General features: G+C 42.8%; 1 protein-coding gene across 2 annotated transcripts; it reads left to right on the forward strand.

Moving 5' to 3' along the window:
- Positions 1-5,862: 5,862 nt before the first annotated feature.
- Positions 5,863-16,394, forward strand: ZNF502 (zinc finger protein 502). Of its 2 annotated transcripts, XM_029918894.1 has the most exons (3): positions 5,863-5,939; positions 12,309-12,417; positions 12,932-16,394. In XM_029918894.1, exons 2-3 carry the CDS (start codon positions 12,378-12,380, stop codon positions 14,503-14,505), a joined length of 1,614 nt encoding a protein of 537 aa, XP_029774754.1. In that variant the 5' UTR covers positions 5,863-5,939; positions 12,309-12,377; the 3' UTR covers positions 14,506-16,394. The 2 variants fall into 2 exon arrangements, with proteins under 2 accessions (XP_029774754.1, XP_029774755.1); XM_029918895.1 differs by lacking the exon at positions 12,309-12,417 and having other exon boundaries at positions 5,867-5,939.
- The last annotated feature ends 348 nt before the right edge of the window (positions 16,395-16,742 follow it).

Below are 16,742 nucleotides of genomic sequence, written 5' to 3' on the forward strand. Positions count from 1 at the left end.
CTTGCCAGGGATGCCACAAACTAAATGAGTCTAACAAAAGAATTTATAGAAGGGCACTTGGGTGACTCAGTCAGTTGAGTGACTGACTGTTGATATTGTCTCAGGTCATGATCTCCTGGTTTGTGAGATCAAGCCCCATGTTGGGCTCTGCTCTGATAGTGCATGGCCTGCTTGAGATTCTCTCTCCCTCTCTCTCTGCCCCTCTCTGGCTCAGGCTCTCAGCTTAGAGATTTGTGAGCTTTGGATTCTGTGTCCCCTTCTCTCTCTTTGCCCCCCCCCACCGTTAACGCTCTCTCTCTCTCTCTCAAAAATAAACATTAGATTAAAAAAGAAAGGAAACACCACGGTGTGTGCCAATGATACAGAGTCAGACAACTGATTAGAAAGGCTCTTGAAGTGGAGACAACTTACAGGAGGCTACTTCAGTTCTGCCACCTTTTGAGGATTTGTGGGCAATGACACGTGATGGAAACATACTTTCTATGTTCAGTTATTGACGACTCTTAGGAGCGTTGCTGCTGAATTGTCTCCATGATGTAGAGCAGATGTTTTCCAAATATGTCTCCTCGGGTGTCTCCTCCTGGAGTAGCTTCACTTTCATCTGCTTTATATGAACAAGGGGCAAAGCAGACTTTGTTCTAGGGCTAATGACACCCATAAGCCATGGAGGGAGTGAGGGATGAACACGAAAGAAACAATCAAATCCAGTGTCATAGTAAGATGATTGTACAGAGAAATGGCAAAAGGAACTCATTGCTTCATGTAGCAGTGCCTCCCCCAGCTCCCCGGTTACATGTTTGTGTAAAAGAAAAGCAATCTGCTTCTAGAATAGATACTGCAACTCAAAATTTGGATTTTAGCAAGCTGGGGAATTTTTTTTTAATGCATTGCCCCCTAAAGAGATTATTTTTATTTTTTGCCTGGAGTAACTTCACTTGAAACTGGTGTCTGGTTCTGGGAGGAATAGGAATTCACCAGCACACTCTGGAGTGAAGACCATCTTCCCTTTGCAGAGGACTCAAACTGGCCATTCTGATGTAGGAGCACTAAGACGCCAGAATGCAGCCAGGAGAGAAATACATTTTGTTTAAAAATAAGAACAACAACAAAAAGACCTGCCTTCCTTGAAATGCTTTTCTCTTTAGTAGAAACTTCCCAGGGCCAGAAAGGCTTAGCCTTCAGGGCTGCAAATCAGGCTCCACTGCTACCAGAAATGGGGAGGTAGGAACTGCCCTCAAGCCTAGGGACAAACCTCTCCGGAGCCCTGGAATTCAAGGAGGGCCCGTCCAAGGAAGGTAGATTCATTCAGTTGGTAGAAAGAGTACTATGCATTTTATTTTATTTTATTATTTTACTAGTTTTATTTTTTTAATTTACATCAAAGTTAGTTAGCATATAGTTCAACAATGATTTCAGGAGTGGATTCCTTAATGCGCTTTACCCATTTAGCCCATCCTCCCTTCCCTATTTATTTTAATCTTTGAAGGTTTAAAAATAATAAATTTAATTTCTTGAAATTTCTGAAAAGGTTGTAATATATATGCATGTTTCAAGAACCAAAAATATAAAAAGACATGGTGATGGGCTTCTTACTGTAAGAGTTACCTTAAGGTGGCAACCGAGTGGCCATTCTGCTGTGGGTCGGAGAAGAACTCTGTGCACCGACGACCCCCACCCTTTCACCTGCAGACCTGGAATGTCCCGCGCCAGTTTGAAAACAGCCAATCACGAAGCTCCAGCTTCCCATCACCCTGACAGAGGAGGCAACCTATTCCATCCCACCACGTCCCTGAAATGCCCTTATTTGATAATCTGCGCTCCCAAGTTCAAACCCAGAACCCCCTCACCCATAAAAATCCCCGCCCATCACCTACCAGGTGCGACTTCCCTGACTCCTCATTCCCGGGGTCATTGGACCTCACCCGGGAATCGCAGATCCCAATAAAGGCTTACTTGGCTCCATAACTTGGTCTCTTTCTTTCCTCTCATCTCTGCCTCCGTCTATTAAATCTTACACTTACCACCTCTTGTTTTTGCCCAGGATCCCCTACCCTTCATAGTTAGCCCCTGTGGTTGTTATGTATATGCAAGTAAATACACATACACACATATACACATATGCATATAGGATACATATATTTCTCCTTCACCCCTCTCCCATTCAAAAGTACAGGTGGTGGACCTCCTGGGTGGCTCAATGGGTTAAGGAGCTGACTCTTGATTTCAGCTCAGGTCATGATCTCACAATTTGGGAGCTGAGCCCCAAACTGGTCTCTGCACGGCAGTGGGGAGGCTGATTGGGATCCTCTCTCTCCCTCTCTCTCTGCCCTTCCTTCCTTCTCTCTTTCTCCCTCAAAATAAATAAATAAGCATTAAAAATATACAAAAATGAAAGTACAAATAGTAGTGGCTCAGTTGACTGAGCATCGGACTCTTGATTTTGCTCAGGTCATGATGATTCCAGGATCATGGAATTAAGCCCTGAGTCAGCCTCCACGCTGAGCATAGAGCCTGTTTGAGATTCTCTCTCTCTCTCTCTCTCTCTCTGAAACAGTACAAATGGTAGTATACAGGCACAGTGTTTTTGGTTTGTTTTTAAAAGTTTATTTATTTTTGAGAGATTGCAAGCAGGGGAGGGGCAGAGAAAGAAAGGGAGACACAGAATCCAAAGCAGACTCCAGGCTCCAAGCTGTCAGCACAGAGCCCGATGCAGGACTTGAACTCACAAGCTGTGAGATCATGACCTGAGCTGAAGTTGGACGCTTAACTGACGGAACCAGCCAGGTGCCTCTAGGCATCATGTTTAATCTTGCTCCTATTCATTTGACAACGTCTTATAAGTCATTCTAAGCATTCTGTCAGTACACAGCTTCTTTACCCTTTTTTGCATGGCAATCTGCCAAATAGATTTGCTATAATTCATTTCTTGAGTCCATGTTGGAATAAACACTAATATTCAATGATCTTTTGATATCACAAACAATGCTGCAAGACATAACCTAGGCCTGTGTTATTCCATTACTGATAAATCTATAGGATAAATTTTTTTAACTTCTTGAATTTTTAAATGTTTTTTAAAAATATGTTTTCAAAAGGGAGAGAGAGAAAGAGAGAGAGAGAGGAAGAGAGAGAGAGAGCGAGAGAGAGAGAGAGAGCAGGGGAGGGCAGAAAAAGAGGGAGACACAGAATCTGAAGCAGGCTCCAGGCTCTGAGCTGTCAGCACAGAACCTGAGGCACGGCTCAAACCCACAAACTGTGAGATCATGACCTAAGCTGAAGTCTGACGCTTAACAGACTGAGCCACCCAGATGCCCCTCTAGGTTGCGCTTTATGTTGCATCTCTGTATAAGAAGGAAAACTAAGAGGCACCTGAGTGGCTCAGTTGGTTAAGCGTCCAACTTCAGCTCAGGTCATGATCTTGTGGTTCACAAGTTCGAGCCATACATTGGGCTCTGTGCTTACAGCTGGGAGCCTGGAGCCTGCTTCGGATTCTATGTCTCCCTTTCTCTGACCCTACTCCACTCTGTCTCTGTCTCTCTCTCAAAAATAAATGAAATTATTAAAAAAAAGAAGGAGGGGCACCTGGGTGGCTCAGTCAGTTAAGTGTCCGGCTTCGGCTCAGGTCATGATCACACGTTCGTGTGTTCAAGCCCCGCGTCGGGCTCTGTGCTGACAGCTAGCTCAGAGCCTGGAGCCTGCTTCGGATTCTGTGTCTCCCTCTCTCTCCGCCCCTCCCCACTCATGTACTGCCTCTCTCTGTCTCAAAAATAAATAAAACACTAAAAAAAAAAAAGAAGGAAGACTAAGCTACCATTAAATGCATGTTTCTTAAGAGGCAACATACATTTCTGTGCAGTGAGAATGTCATGGAGCCTGCTTGAGAGAGTAGATGGGTAACCAAAGCATGGATTTCACTAGAACAGGGGGTCAACAAACTTCTTCCATAAGGATCAGACAGTGAGTATTTTAGGTTTTATGAGCCATATGGTCTCTGTCACAATTTTTTTTTATTTTTTTAACGTTTTTTATTTATTTTTGATACAGAGAGAGAGACAGAGCATGAGAGGGGGAGGCGCAGAGAGAGAAGGAGACACAGAACCAGAAGCAGGCTCCAGGTTCTGAGCTAGCTGTCAGTACAGAGCCTGACGCGGGGCTCGAACCCACGAACGTGAGATCTGACCTGAGCCGAAGTCGGAGGATTAACCGACTGAGCCACCCAGGCGCCCCTCTGTCACAACTTTTCAACTCTGCCCTTGTAGTGTAAAAGCCTCCAAAGATAAAAAGTAAATGAATGGGCATGACTTGTTCCAATAAAAACAATGGGCTAGATCTGGCCTGTAAGAAATAGATTCCCAACCTTTCTATGAGAGAAGCAATGAGTAATGCTGCATTGTGTGCATTTTATGCAATCAGCTATGACCCAACATGCACATCTGTATTGTACATTTCATATAACTGCAGAGGAGGAAAGCTGATTGATGAGCAGTTATATTTAATGGAGAAAAGCATTATAATATTGTGCATTGGGTGCTACATGTATCCTGATGTGGGAAGAAATGTGTGATAATAGCTCTTTATTTTTCAGAGATAAATTTACAACTCTGTGCCCTGTTTTCTTTATATAACCTGCTGAGGGGAATAAAGTTAGGTGCAATACTTTCTCATATAGAAAAGTAACATATATCTTTGTGAATGTGTCATTCTTTCTTTGACCATCTTGCTCTAATTTTTCCTCCTTCCACCACGGTTATTACCTTTTAATTGTGTACTGAGGTTTTAATACTTTTAATACTTAGTATCTCAAAAGATATTCTAAAATCTAGCACTGACTGTGTATTCTCTGTTGCCCTCTTGGGAAGGAGCCCTGAGTTACTAATAAGGGTATCTCACTTAGATGAAAAAAAATTTTTTTTCTACTAGTATATATTTCTATTAAAATATATTTCTATTAATATATATTTCTAAATAGTGTGTTCATTTGACCTGCTTTGGTGAAAAACAAACAAAATGGGGCGCCTGGGTGGCTCAGTCAGTTAAGCGGCTGACTTTGGCTCAGGTCACGATGTGGAGATGAATTGGGTCCTCTGTAGTTGCCTATGGGTGGAATATTACCTGTGTATATCTCCCTTATAACCTGTGAAAGTGGACAAGTGTGTGTGTTTAGGAAGGCAGCTAGAGCTGGAATTACTCATAGGGGTGATTATGCAGTGTAAACACTAGTGAAGGTCAAGTAACGATTTGAACTGGGTTTTGAAGAACCAGTGCAACTTGAATGGTGGACGTGGCAGAGAGCAGGTAGAAGGGAGGGAGAGGATCCTAGAGGGGCAAATACCAGAAAACAGATCCAGGGTCAGTGTGAGTCCACAAACAGTCCAGGCATTTCAGGGTGCCGATGGGAATTCATGTAGGAGAAAAGAATGTGAATGATAGCAGAATAAGAGATATTGTTGGGTAAGGTCAGTGTGTGTGGGCCTCGACTGGGAATCTATTATTCTAACCAATGGATCATTCAAGGTTCTTAATCAGGGGCTATTTTTAGCAGATGGACTATATATACTAGCGCCTTGCGGAGACAGCCCATTCCGACTCCTACCCAGCAGTCTTTCCAACCCTAATGACCCCATCTACAGTCTGCCTGAGGGATAAAGTGGTCACTGTGTTCCGGGCAGAGGCAGTCTTTAAAGGGACATCAAGTACTCGGCTCTGTCTTGGAGGGAAACCAGGCCCTAATCGTGGCCTTGTAGAGCCTCATCGAGATGCTAGGCCCGCTTCCTAGAGAAGCATTAGCAGGATGCGCCCGACAGGGGCCGAGGAGCTGCTGATGACGCACTACCGGCCGCGCCACTGCTTTTCCGGCCTGGAGGGGAAATCTGTTCCCTGGGCTCGCGCTCACCTGTGGGACAGTAGTTGCCGCCCGCGGGGAGTCCCCGGACCTCACGGTGAGCGGGCGGGGCCTTCGGGAGGGGAAGGGAGCTGCTCCTGGCGCCCTTGGCCGGGGCGGCGGGCGGAGGCTTGTGTAGAAAGCCCGCCCTGGCCCCGATCTCCCTCCATCCCCCCCTCCCCAGATTGCGTCCTGCGCGTGCCGCCCGGAACTCCCAGCGGCCTCGGCACCGGGGCCGGCACCCAGCAGACGTCTAAGGAAATGTGGAGGGGATGAATGAATGAGGGTTGACTGAGTGCTGGATAGACAGGTGATCAAGAGCTAGGACCCGTGTTCGGAAACGAAGTCCCGGGGCTCAGACTTCTCCGTCTGAGTACGAGCTACTCCCTCCGCCATGAATCTTGTAACTTAGAAACATTTTTAGGGACCGTCGTTATAGGAAACGGCAGTAGTGTAAAGGGCACCAGGTGGCTAGTCGCGAACCTCTGAGTTATCATTCTTGAGGCTACAGAGGTTGTTTCTTGATCTATAAAGTTGGACTGTCTAGTAGTCAGTTGACAGCACATATAGTAACGTCAGTGTCTTGCTACAAAATTTGACTCTCCATTACTTGCCAAGTAGGATCCAGAATTCAGGGGCGGGGCTACAAAATGACTGACGTTGGAGCCTTATCTGTGCGAAGATGCGACCAGTCTAGTGCTGGAAGATACGGATGTGAGCAGATTTTTGTGATGATATCTTAAACCACACTTATTTAGCACTTAACGTGTATCAGGCACTGTTCGGAGCAGTTGTGCTCATTTAACATTCACAACGATGTATTATCTGTAGTTTTTAATGAGATGTTGAGGTGCGGAAAGAATAGATGACTGTCTACGGACACGTTGCTACTAAGTGACCCAAGGTGCAGAAGAGAGATCGACTATGCTGCTTGCAGCCTACATGAGTAGGTTCCTTTTGGCAAGCCGAGAAATCCAAGAAGGGCTTCACAGAGAGAAGTACATTTAAGTGTCGTCTTATTGAAGGAACTGTGGTTTCAAATTTGTAGAAAACTCCACCTGGCTTGCCCATAATCCTTTCGCTAATTATAGAGAGGTAAGAAGATGGCAGCGAGGAGAAAGCTTACAGGGTTTGAGGAGAGGGCTAGCTCTCTATTACTTTTAACAGGATTAAGCTGTTAAAAGTTTCTTTCCTTTTACCTTTCACCATAATACCCTGTCTCCCCTAACCGTGGATTCAGTTTCATTCATGAACTAAGGCAGGAGCCCTGAGAATTATATGCTGCATTTCTCTGCAGATTCATTCACTAAAAAGGTTCTCCAGTGACCATACACAAAAGTTTATGAAGTTGGCCTGATTCTGCTTCTCTGCCCTCACCCCTATTCCAGAGCAGTAACCATTGAGAATCAATCTTTCTCTGTAATCACTGAGAACCAGACATTATGATAAGCATTTAGGAATTTTGTAGTGAACAAGACAAACAAGCCCCTTGACTTCATGACACCTAAGAGACTAGCAGAGTCAACATCAAGCAGGCATTTAGAAAATTTTTCTAAAATCAAATTTATGTAATTTTCTCTTGTTCCTTTTTTAAAAGTTAAAAACAAATTTTTAACATATATTTTTTGAGAAAGAGAGAGACAGAGAGAGAGAGTATGAGCAGGGATGGGGCAGAGAGTGACAGACACAGAATTCAAAACAGGCTCCAGGCTCTGAGTGGTCCGCACAGAGCCTGACATGGGGCTTGAACTCATGAACCGTGAGTCGAAGTTGGATGCTTAACCAAAGGAGCCACCCAAGTGCCCCCCTTTTTAAAAGTTTTAAATATTAATTTTGGTATTTTTAACACAGACTGTTCTATTTTAGGAGTACAATAGAGTGATTGAACAATTCTGTACATTACTCAGTGCTCATCATGATAAGTTGATAAGTGTACCGTTGTTTTTTTTTTTGGGTATTTATTTTTGAGAGAGTGGGAGAGCATGAGTCAGGAAGGAGCAGAGAGAAGGAGGAAGGGAAGGAGGGAGACACACACACAGAATCCAGAGCAGGCTCCAGGCTCTGAGCTGTCGACCCAGAGCTTGACGTGGGTCTCAAACCCATGAACTGTGAGATCATGACCTGAGCTGAAGTCAGCCGATTAACCAACTGAGCCACCTAGGTGCCCTATTTATTTTTAAGAGAGAAAGAGTGAAGCTAAAGCAGGCTCTGCACTGATGCGGGCTTGATCCCATGAACTGTGAGATCATGACCTGAGCTGAAATCAGGAGTTGGATGCTCAACCGACTGAGCCACCCAGGTGCCCCTCATTTGTTTTGGTTCATAAATTCCACATGAGTGAAATCATATGGTATTTGTCTTTCTCTGACTTATTAAACTTAACTACTGTCTAACTGTATGTTGTTGCAAATGGCACAATTTCATTCTTCTTTATGGCAGAATAATATTCCATTGTGTATATGTAGTAGGTCTTTATCCATTCACCTATTTATGGACACTTAGGCGGCTTCCATAATTTGGCTATTGTAAATAATGCTGTAATAAACATAGGGGTGCGTGTATCCCTTTGAATTAGTGTTTTTGTGGTTTTTTTGGGTAAATACCTAGTAGTATAACTCCTGGATCATAGAGTAGTTCTATTTTTAACTCTTTAAGGAACCTCCATACTGTTTCCCACAGTGGCTGCACCAGTTTGCATTCCCACCAACAGTGCATGAGGGTTTCTTTTCTCCACATTGTCTTCAACATTTGTTTCTTGTATTTTTGATTTTTGGTTTTATGTTCTCCCTTTTAACATACCGTATTTTCTCATGAATATTTTTTGGAAGTATGATTTTTAATAGTTACAAAATCATAATGCTATCAATGTTTATTTGCCTGTTTTATAGTTTTATTAACAGTGTGATCTTTGTACATAAGTTTCTGTGCCCATATCTGGATTACATTTTTCCCTTTTTTCTCTGATTATAGAAGCTGTTTGTTCCTAGAGAAAAACTTTAAAGCATTACACAAAGATAGGCCTTAAGACAAAAGTTTACCATAATCCTATTCTTCCGAGGTGATTGTAGTTAACAATTTGATACATATTCTTAGAGATTTAAGTTAGTTTTGAAAAAAGAAAGCAAAATGAAGATAATAGAGGAAATTTGGGAAGTCGAAGGGAAAAGCATTCATAATATACCATATCACCATAGAGATTGAGGATTAATTTTCCTTCTTGATTTTATTCATTTTAATATATATTTTAATGTTTTTAATACACATTTTAATATATACGTAATGTTATGATGTACTTGAAAATTTAATACCCTGCATGTTTTTCATTTACATAGAGCATGTTTTTTCAAATGATCACATATTTTCATTTTTAATTATTTTAATGTCTGTATAATTGCCATCACGTGAAAGTACCATGATTTGCTAAGCATCAGTGGCCATTAGTGGAAAGATTGTGTTTTCCAACAACATTGCAGGGTATTTTTTGTTTACAGGTAACAAAAGAATACAGCTGTTTTTCTTCTTTGAGAAGTTTCTTCTTTCTGAGAAGTTCTTTTTTTTTTTTAATCTTTATTTATTTTTGAGAGAGAGAAAGACAGAGTGCAAGCGGGAGAGGAACAGAGAGAGAGGAGACACAGAATCCGAAGCAGGTTGCAGGCTCTGAGCTGTCAGCATAGAGCCGGAGGCAGACCTCAAACTCACCAACCACAAGTTCGTGACCTGAGCCAAAGTTGGCCGCTTAACAGACTGAGCCCAGGAGGTGCCCTGAGAAAGTTCTAATAGTAGAATTACTAGGTTGAAGAATATAGGCATTTTATACACATACTGAGGACTTTAAGGACCTTCTGAGATACATTGTAGGTGTCGTATACACTTAGTGAATCTTCTTTTCTGAGTTCCTATACCCACAAAATGGTGATCCCAATATTCTAACTGCAACTTAGTCGACAACTTTTAGGCCTGATATATATTGCCAAAGTATCTCTAGAAGGATGGTACCAGTTTACATTCCCATTGCTGGTGTATGAGAAGCTCTCTTTCCCCATACCTTTGCCAGTCTTTCTTTTTTAGACATTTTAATTTTTTGAGAGACACAGACAGAGCGTGAACGAGGGAGGGGCAGGGAGGGAGTCACAGATTCTGAAGCAGGCTCCAGGCTCTGAGCTAGCTGTCAGCGCAGAACCCAATGCGGGGCTCAAACCCACAGACTGTGAGATCATGACCTGAGTTGAAGTCGAATGCTTAACCAACTGAGCCACCCAGGCACCCCAGACTTTCTTTTAAATATGTGAACTCATTGTTGAGGTTTTCCTAGCCAGATTCCTTGGATGGTTTTATCTGTTACTCCCAGGATGTTAATGACTCTCTTCATGCCACCTCTTTCCTGTATTCCAGATATGTATGTCTACTTTCTACTTGGATATTTGAAAACTAAATATATTTTCTTTCTCCCCAGACCAGTGTTCCCATTCTCTGTGAAGGTCACTGTCATCACTCAAGCCCTACACTGGCAAAATCTTGACTTCTCCCTTGACCTCACACCTCTCCTGAATATTCATCCAGTCCTGTGTATTCGGTCTCTTAGTTGGTCCAGTCTCCTTACAGGAGTCCTGAAACAGGCTCCCACGGAGGCTTCCAGCCTTCGCCTTGCCGCTCCACCTCCCACCGTTCATACAGTTTCCCTCTGTGCTATGGGCAGAAGGATGTGTGTTTTTTTGTTTTAACCTTTATTTATTTTAAAAATTTTTTAATGTTTATTTTTTGGGAGAGATAGAGCATGAGCAGGGGCAGAGAGAGAGGGAGACACAGAATTCAAAGCAGGTTCCAGGCTCTGAGCTGTCAGCACAGAGCCCAAAGCGGGGCTCAAACTCACGAACTGTGAAATTATGACCTGAGCTAAAGTCAGAAATTTAACTGACTGAGCCACCCAGGTGTCCCAGGATGTGTTTTTTGTTTAAACAGCAGATATACCCGTATCACTTTTTGCCCCTAAACCTTTTCATATTCCCTTGGTGGCTTTCTACTCACTTTAAGGTAAATTCCTTAAAATGGTTTGCAAGGTTGTATTTGATCTGGCTTTTGCTTGCCTCAGGATTCATGTCTTATTTTTGTGCTTAATACTTTGTCTTATTGGATCTTTTTTTCATTTTTCCAAAGTACTGAGCACGATTCCTTTTTGTGTATCGTTTCATATCTTTGGTATATTTTTTCTGTCCTCCCCTGTCTCATTACTATTTATTTCTTTTTCAGGGCAACTTTCTTTCTCAGACTACATCAGGGCCCCTCTGCTCTACATTCCAGCATCTCATATTTCTACTTCTGTAATTCCCATAGTTGTAACTACACTTTAATGTCTTTATCCAGCTGTAGTGTAAGTTCTGGGCAGGTGAGGGCACTGCTGATTTTTCCCTCACTGTTTAACTCTGATTATACTGAAACCCCAGTCTACTTAATGGTTCTCTTTAGGATTGTGTTGTGAGTTATTTCTATGTCCCTCTTATAGAATAAGATCTGGAAATCTCAGATAGGATCCTCTTAAGCCTTTAAAATGTAACACAGAGGCACAGACTTTGAGAATACCACAGTAACAGCCTTTTGTATTTCCGTAGACTCATGCCATTCATACATGCATTTTGAGCACTTGGTTATGGTAAAATCATCTCTCTGTCTTCCTTTTTCCTTGAAATAATGCTGTGGATTCTACTCTTCACTTCAGGGTTAGATGGAGAGACATTTTTGGATGAACAGTTGTGATCCAATGTTACATGAGAAACTCTCTGTACTATTTTTTCAGATTTTTTGTAAGTCAAAAATTATTTCATAATTTAAATGAAAAAAACTTTTTTCTCTTTTAAACTGCAGCCTACTCTCCTAATGTTGAGCTGTGCCTGAAGAGAAACTGCTTAGTTGATCTGACATTTAGAAGAAAGGGCAGTCAGTGTTACCTCTGAGCTATACAAACAGAGAGTTCCCTCACTACTGTCCAGCTCCACAGCATATATGTGGAGATGCGTGGATCAGACATAAAGCATTAGCTTTGCTATGAGGCTGTTTCTCTATGCAACTTTTGATTATTTGGACTTTTCATATAGATTATTGTATAAAGACAGAGTGCACTAATTGACATGAATACTTCTATCCTCTTCATAGGTATTTTTATCATTATAAATAACATTCAGATTTATTCGTCCACTGCTTGAGTGTTTGTTAATGTGTCCGTCTGGCTGCCACTTTTCACACAGGGACAAATAAAATTCGTGAAGCTAGAAGGCTGCAAGCCTGCAGCCATTCATGCCAAGGCAGTCACTGTGCTATCTAGAGACTTTGTGTCAGTTATTAGATAGGATTCCTAGGCAACAGTTCTTTCTCAGTTTCCTGTTTGCTGGGACAGTGATATTCCCTCCCCCACCCTCTTTTCCCCTATGAGCAGGGCTCCCAGTTTTCCAACTCTGAAGTGTTTTTCCAATCAAAGCAAAGGGAAGATTTGTGGATATTGACTATGCAAGGAACTGAAGAGCTTGGAAGAGAGGTTTGTCCAGGTGAGTGAGCAAGGGAAAACCAGGGGGAGAGACAGCGGGGCTTCAGAAATTGTGCAAGAGAAACTGACTGAAGCTCAGGAAGGAAAATCACCCTGACCTTGAGGGATGTTGGGGGACGTTGGGGGAAGATGTGGGTGAGCATCTCCTGGGGCCAACTTTCCCCCAGTGCTCATTTTGTCTCCTTTCCAGCATTCACTTGTACATTTGCCCACGGTCCACTCTGAATGCAAATGATGCCCTGACCTTAGCTTGGTATTGTTCATCGTGTTCCCTGTATTTCTATTGTCTCTGGTTCTCTCACTTCCTGTTCTGTGGGGTTCCTTATTATGGTGTGAACACGTTACCCTATCACAGATCTCTTCCACCACTTAGAATTGAATTTCTTGCTCTGCTTGCTTTTATTGGCCCTTACTTAGATGCCATTACTGAGACGTGTCAGAATGAGGTCCTTGTAACTTCAGGGGCTTCCCCTCTGCCCTGCGCAGGAGATACTCACTCTGTTGTCTTCTTTCAGATCTGATGAGCAAGTCTGTTCCAGAGCAGGATGTCTCTGAAATTGATTCACCAGGGGTAGTAGCAGACAGGTCACAAGAGGATACATACCAGGATTCTACATTTGAAGACAACTACGTGTGTGAGAGCATGAAGGAGAACCCTTCCGCAGCGCTTCCTGGACCATGCCTTTTCAAAGATGGAGGTTTTGGGGGAATAACTTTTATCCACAGGGAAGCATCTCCTGAAACGATTAGCCAAGAATATAATTTTGAGAGAAGCTTGCTTTTGACCTCCAGCTTTGTTACACACCTCAGGGTTTCTACACAAGAGAGCCTACATCAGTGGGAGACCAGTAGCATACACACTAATGAGACTTCGGACCAGAGTAAATGTCCAACCCTCTCGATGCAGAAAAAGCCTTGGGAGTGTAATGAATGTGGAAAAACTTTTACTCAGAGCTCATCCCTTACCCAGCATCAGAGGACTCATACTGGAAAGAGACCCTATGCATGTGAGGAATGTGGGAAAGCCTTTAGTCGTAGCTCCTTCCTTGTTCAACATCAACGAATTCACACTGGAGTAAAACCATATGGATGTGAGCAGTGCGGGAAAACATTTCGGTGTCGATCATTTCTTACTCAGCACCAGAGGATCCATACTGGAGAGAAACCTTATAAATGTAACAACTGTGGGAATTCCTTCCGCAATCATTCACATCTCACTGAACATCAGCGAATCCACACTGGAGAGAAACCTTACAAATGTAATCGATGTGGGAAGGCATTCAATCAGAACACACACCTCATTCATCATCAGAGGATACACACTGGTGAGAAGCCTTATTTGTGCAATGAATGTGGCTCTTCTTTCCGTAAACACTCAAATCTTACGCAGCATCAGAGAATTCACACTGGAGAAAAACCCCACAAATGTGATGAATGTGGGAAAACTTTCCAAACGAAGGCAAACCTCTCTCAGCATCAGAGAATTCATACTGGAGAGAAACCCTATAAATGTAAGGAATGTGGCAAAGCCTTTTGTCAGAGCCCATCCTTAATTAAACACCAGCGAATTCATACTGGAGAAAAACCCTATAAATGTAAGGAATGTGGCAAAGCTTTTACTCAGAGCACCCCACTCACTAAACATCAGAGGATTCATACAGGGGAGAGACCCTACAAATGCAGTGAATGTGGTAAAGCCTTCATTCAGAGCATTTGCCTCATTCGGCATCAGAGGAGTCACACTGGAGAAAAACCCTATAAATGCAATGAGTGTGGGAAGGGCTTTAATCAGAATACGTGCCTCACTCAGCATATGAGAATTCATACTGGAGAGAAGCCCTATAAATGTAAAGAATGTGGGAAAGCCTTTGCGCATAGCTCATCTCTTACTGAACATCACAGAACGCACACTGGTGAGAAGCTCTATAAATGTAGTGAGTGCGAGAAAACTTTCCGCAAGTATGCACACCTTAGTGAACATTACAGAATCCACACGGGTGAGAAGCCTTATGAATGCATTGAATGTGGAAAATTCTTCAGGCATAGTTCAGTCCTTTTCAGACACCAGAAACTTCACAGTGGTGAATAACCCCGGCATTCAGGTTATCACAGCTTCTCTAGAGATAGTGCCTAGGAATCTGGCTGGGGGCAGAGAGGCAGGCACTTTTCCTGGAGGGAGTACTGACTGTTACACTCAGAAGAGTGTTTCCAGTTGTGGAGGCGGGAGCTTGGAGAATGCACAGCCTGCAGCTGGGCATCTGGGAATTCAGGGTAGCGAGGAAGTTCCTGCTTTGCAGATAAATCCTTGCTGCTTGCCACTCCTCCTCCTTGTGACTGTCATACCTCGAGGTGCCATTTGTCAAGTTAGCACTTGTGTTTCCCTTACTGCACTCCTGCCCCACCTCCCCAGCTTGTGACCCGTGTCCTCTGGCCAGTAGGCTGAGGTGCTTTTCCAAACATTCAGTGTGAAAGTGGCAAGAGTCCTGAGGTTGTGCTACATGGCCTCCAGGTGTCTGAGCTGCTCTGGACATGCCATCTGTAGATGTGGTCTCGTGACGGGGAGGCAGATATAAGGGAAAACAATACTTCAATTCCTTCACTCAACAAATAAGGGGGTGTGTGGCAAGAACTGGGCTCGTGTCTACAGATATGTTAGTGAAGAAGGCTTTTCTCAGGGTGAAGGAGATCTTTCCTGAGCCTTTCAAGCTGGAAGGTAATTTACAGCTAACATGGAAGTAGGAGGTCAGGAGCAACTTCCCTTGAGTGAGGCCAGCTTGGGGAAAGGGAGTCAGGTCTGCTCAGAGGGCCGGGAAGAGGAGGGTCCAACCTCTGTCCCAGAGGAACACCGACTTACCCAGGAGGGAAATCTGTGTGCTAGGTGCTGAGGGACAACGTCCAAACAACTGTTAATAGACATTTAGGCAGGAGAAGCCATTAGTGATAAAGACCACCTTTGAGGTTGGCTAGATTCGGGGCTGCTGGAGCAGTCCTTAAGAGAATGTTGGTCACTGTGGGGGAGGGCTAGGTTTCATTTAATTATGCCATTGGTGGCTATAATCAGATTAGTTAGGCTTCCGATGTTTCCATTTTTATTGGTACTATCTTTATTCTTGGGTATTTTACCTTTCCCTTCAGGTTAGGTGGAGTTAGGGAAACACTGTCAAGGGGAAAATTTGCAAAGTGTTCTAGAGATAATTACCTCTTTTTCAACTCCTTGAATATTGAGACAGTACAGTTAGCCACTGACTATGGTGGTATTTTATTATTTTAAGAGAAAAGGCATGTTTTCCCCCCTTTATTTCGTTATTCCTTTTCATGCTCTTAACTGCTACCCAGAGCTTAAGCTCTGAGAGACGAGGTGAGGATAGCCTTGACTGGTATTTGGAATAGTTCCTATGCCTGGAAGTTTATACAGTTTTAAGAATAATGACTGTTAAAAACAAAGTTGATTCTGGAATGGTTGGTTACTTCAAACACAGTATTAATTTTTTTTTCCAGAGCAGCTTTCTTGTAAGTAGTGGTTTGGGCTAATAATTACCATTGATAGAAACATGGCAGAAAATAGCACTCTCTTCCTCCACAGTTGTAAAGATTATATTTTCAAAACCTGCCACAGGGCAGTTAGTAATTGAGTAAATCAATACTTTATGGACAAAAATAACCCTGTTAAAACTTTACATTTATGAAAAATTATTATTGAAAGGAACTATTGATGTATTTGTACTTTCTAAATGAAAATAACATATAGAATTCATTACTGGCACCTAGTAAATGTTCAATAAATATTTGTTGAATTAATATATTTTAATCAACCTTTGCCCATCAGAAGCTTTAGCAACTTCTTGGGTTATGCAGGTGTTTAGAGTATTATTTATACACTACTATCGTTAGAGTCTTGAGTTGAGATTAGAGAGATTCGGAAGAGTTTATTATTATTATTTTTTTACATTTTATTTATTTTTGAGACACAGAGAGACAGAGCACGAACAAGAGAGGGGCAAAGAGAGAAAGAGACACAGAATCTGAAACAGCCTTCAGGTTCTGAGCTAGCGGTCAGCACAGAGCCCGACACGGGGCTTGAACCCACGAACCATGAGATCATGAACTGAGCCAAAGTCAGAGGCTTAACCAATGGAGTCACCCAGGTGCCCCTGGAAGTTTCCTTAAGGAAGAAATGGGAAATCTAAGGATGAAATGTCTCTAAGTTCTTGTTCAAAAGATTTTCCAAAATAGAATAGATACAGCTCTTTTTTTTTTTTTTAATGTTTATTTTTGAGAGAGACAGTGCGAGCAGGGGAGGGGTAGAGAGAGACGGAGACACAGAAT

The sequence above is a fragment of the Suricata suricatta genome, chromosome 12 (assembly GCF_006229205.1).
Source record: "Suricata suricatta isolate VVHF042 chromosome 12, meerkat_22Aug2017_6uvM2_HiC, whole genome shotgun sequence".
Lineage (NCBI taxonomy): Eukaryota > Metazoa > Chordata > Mammalia > Carnivora > Herpestidae > Suricata > Suricata suricatta.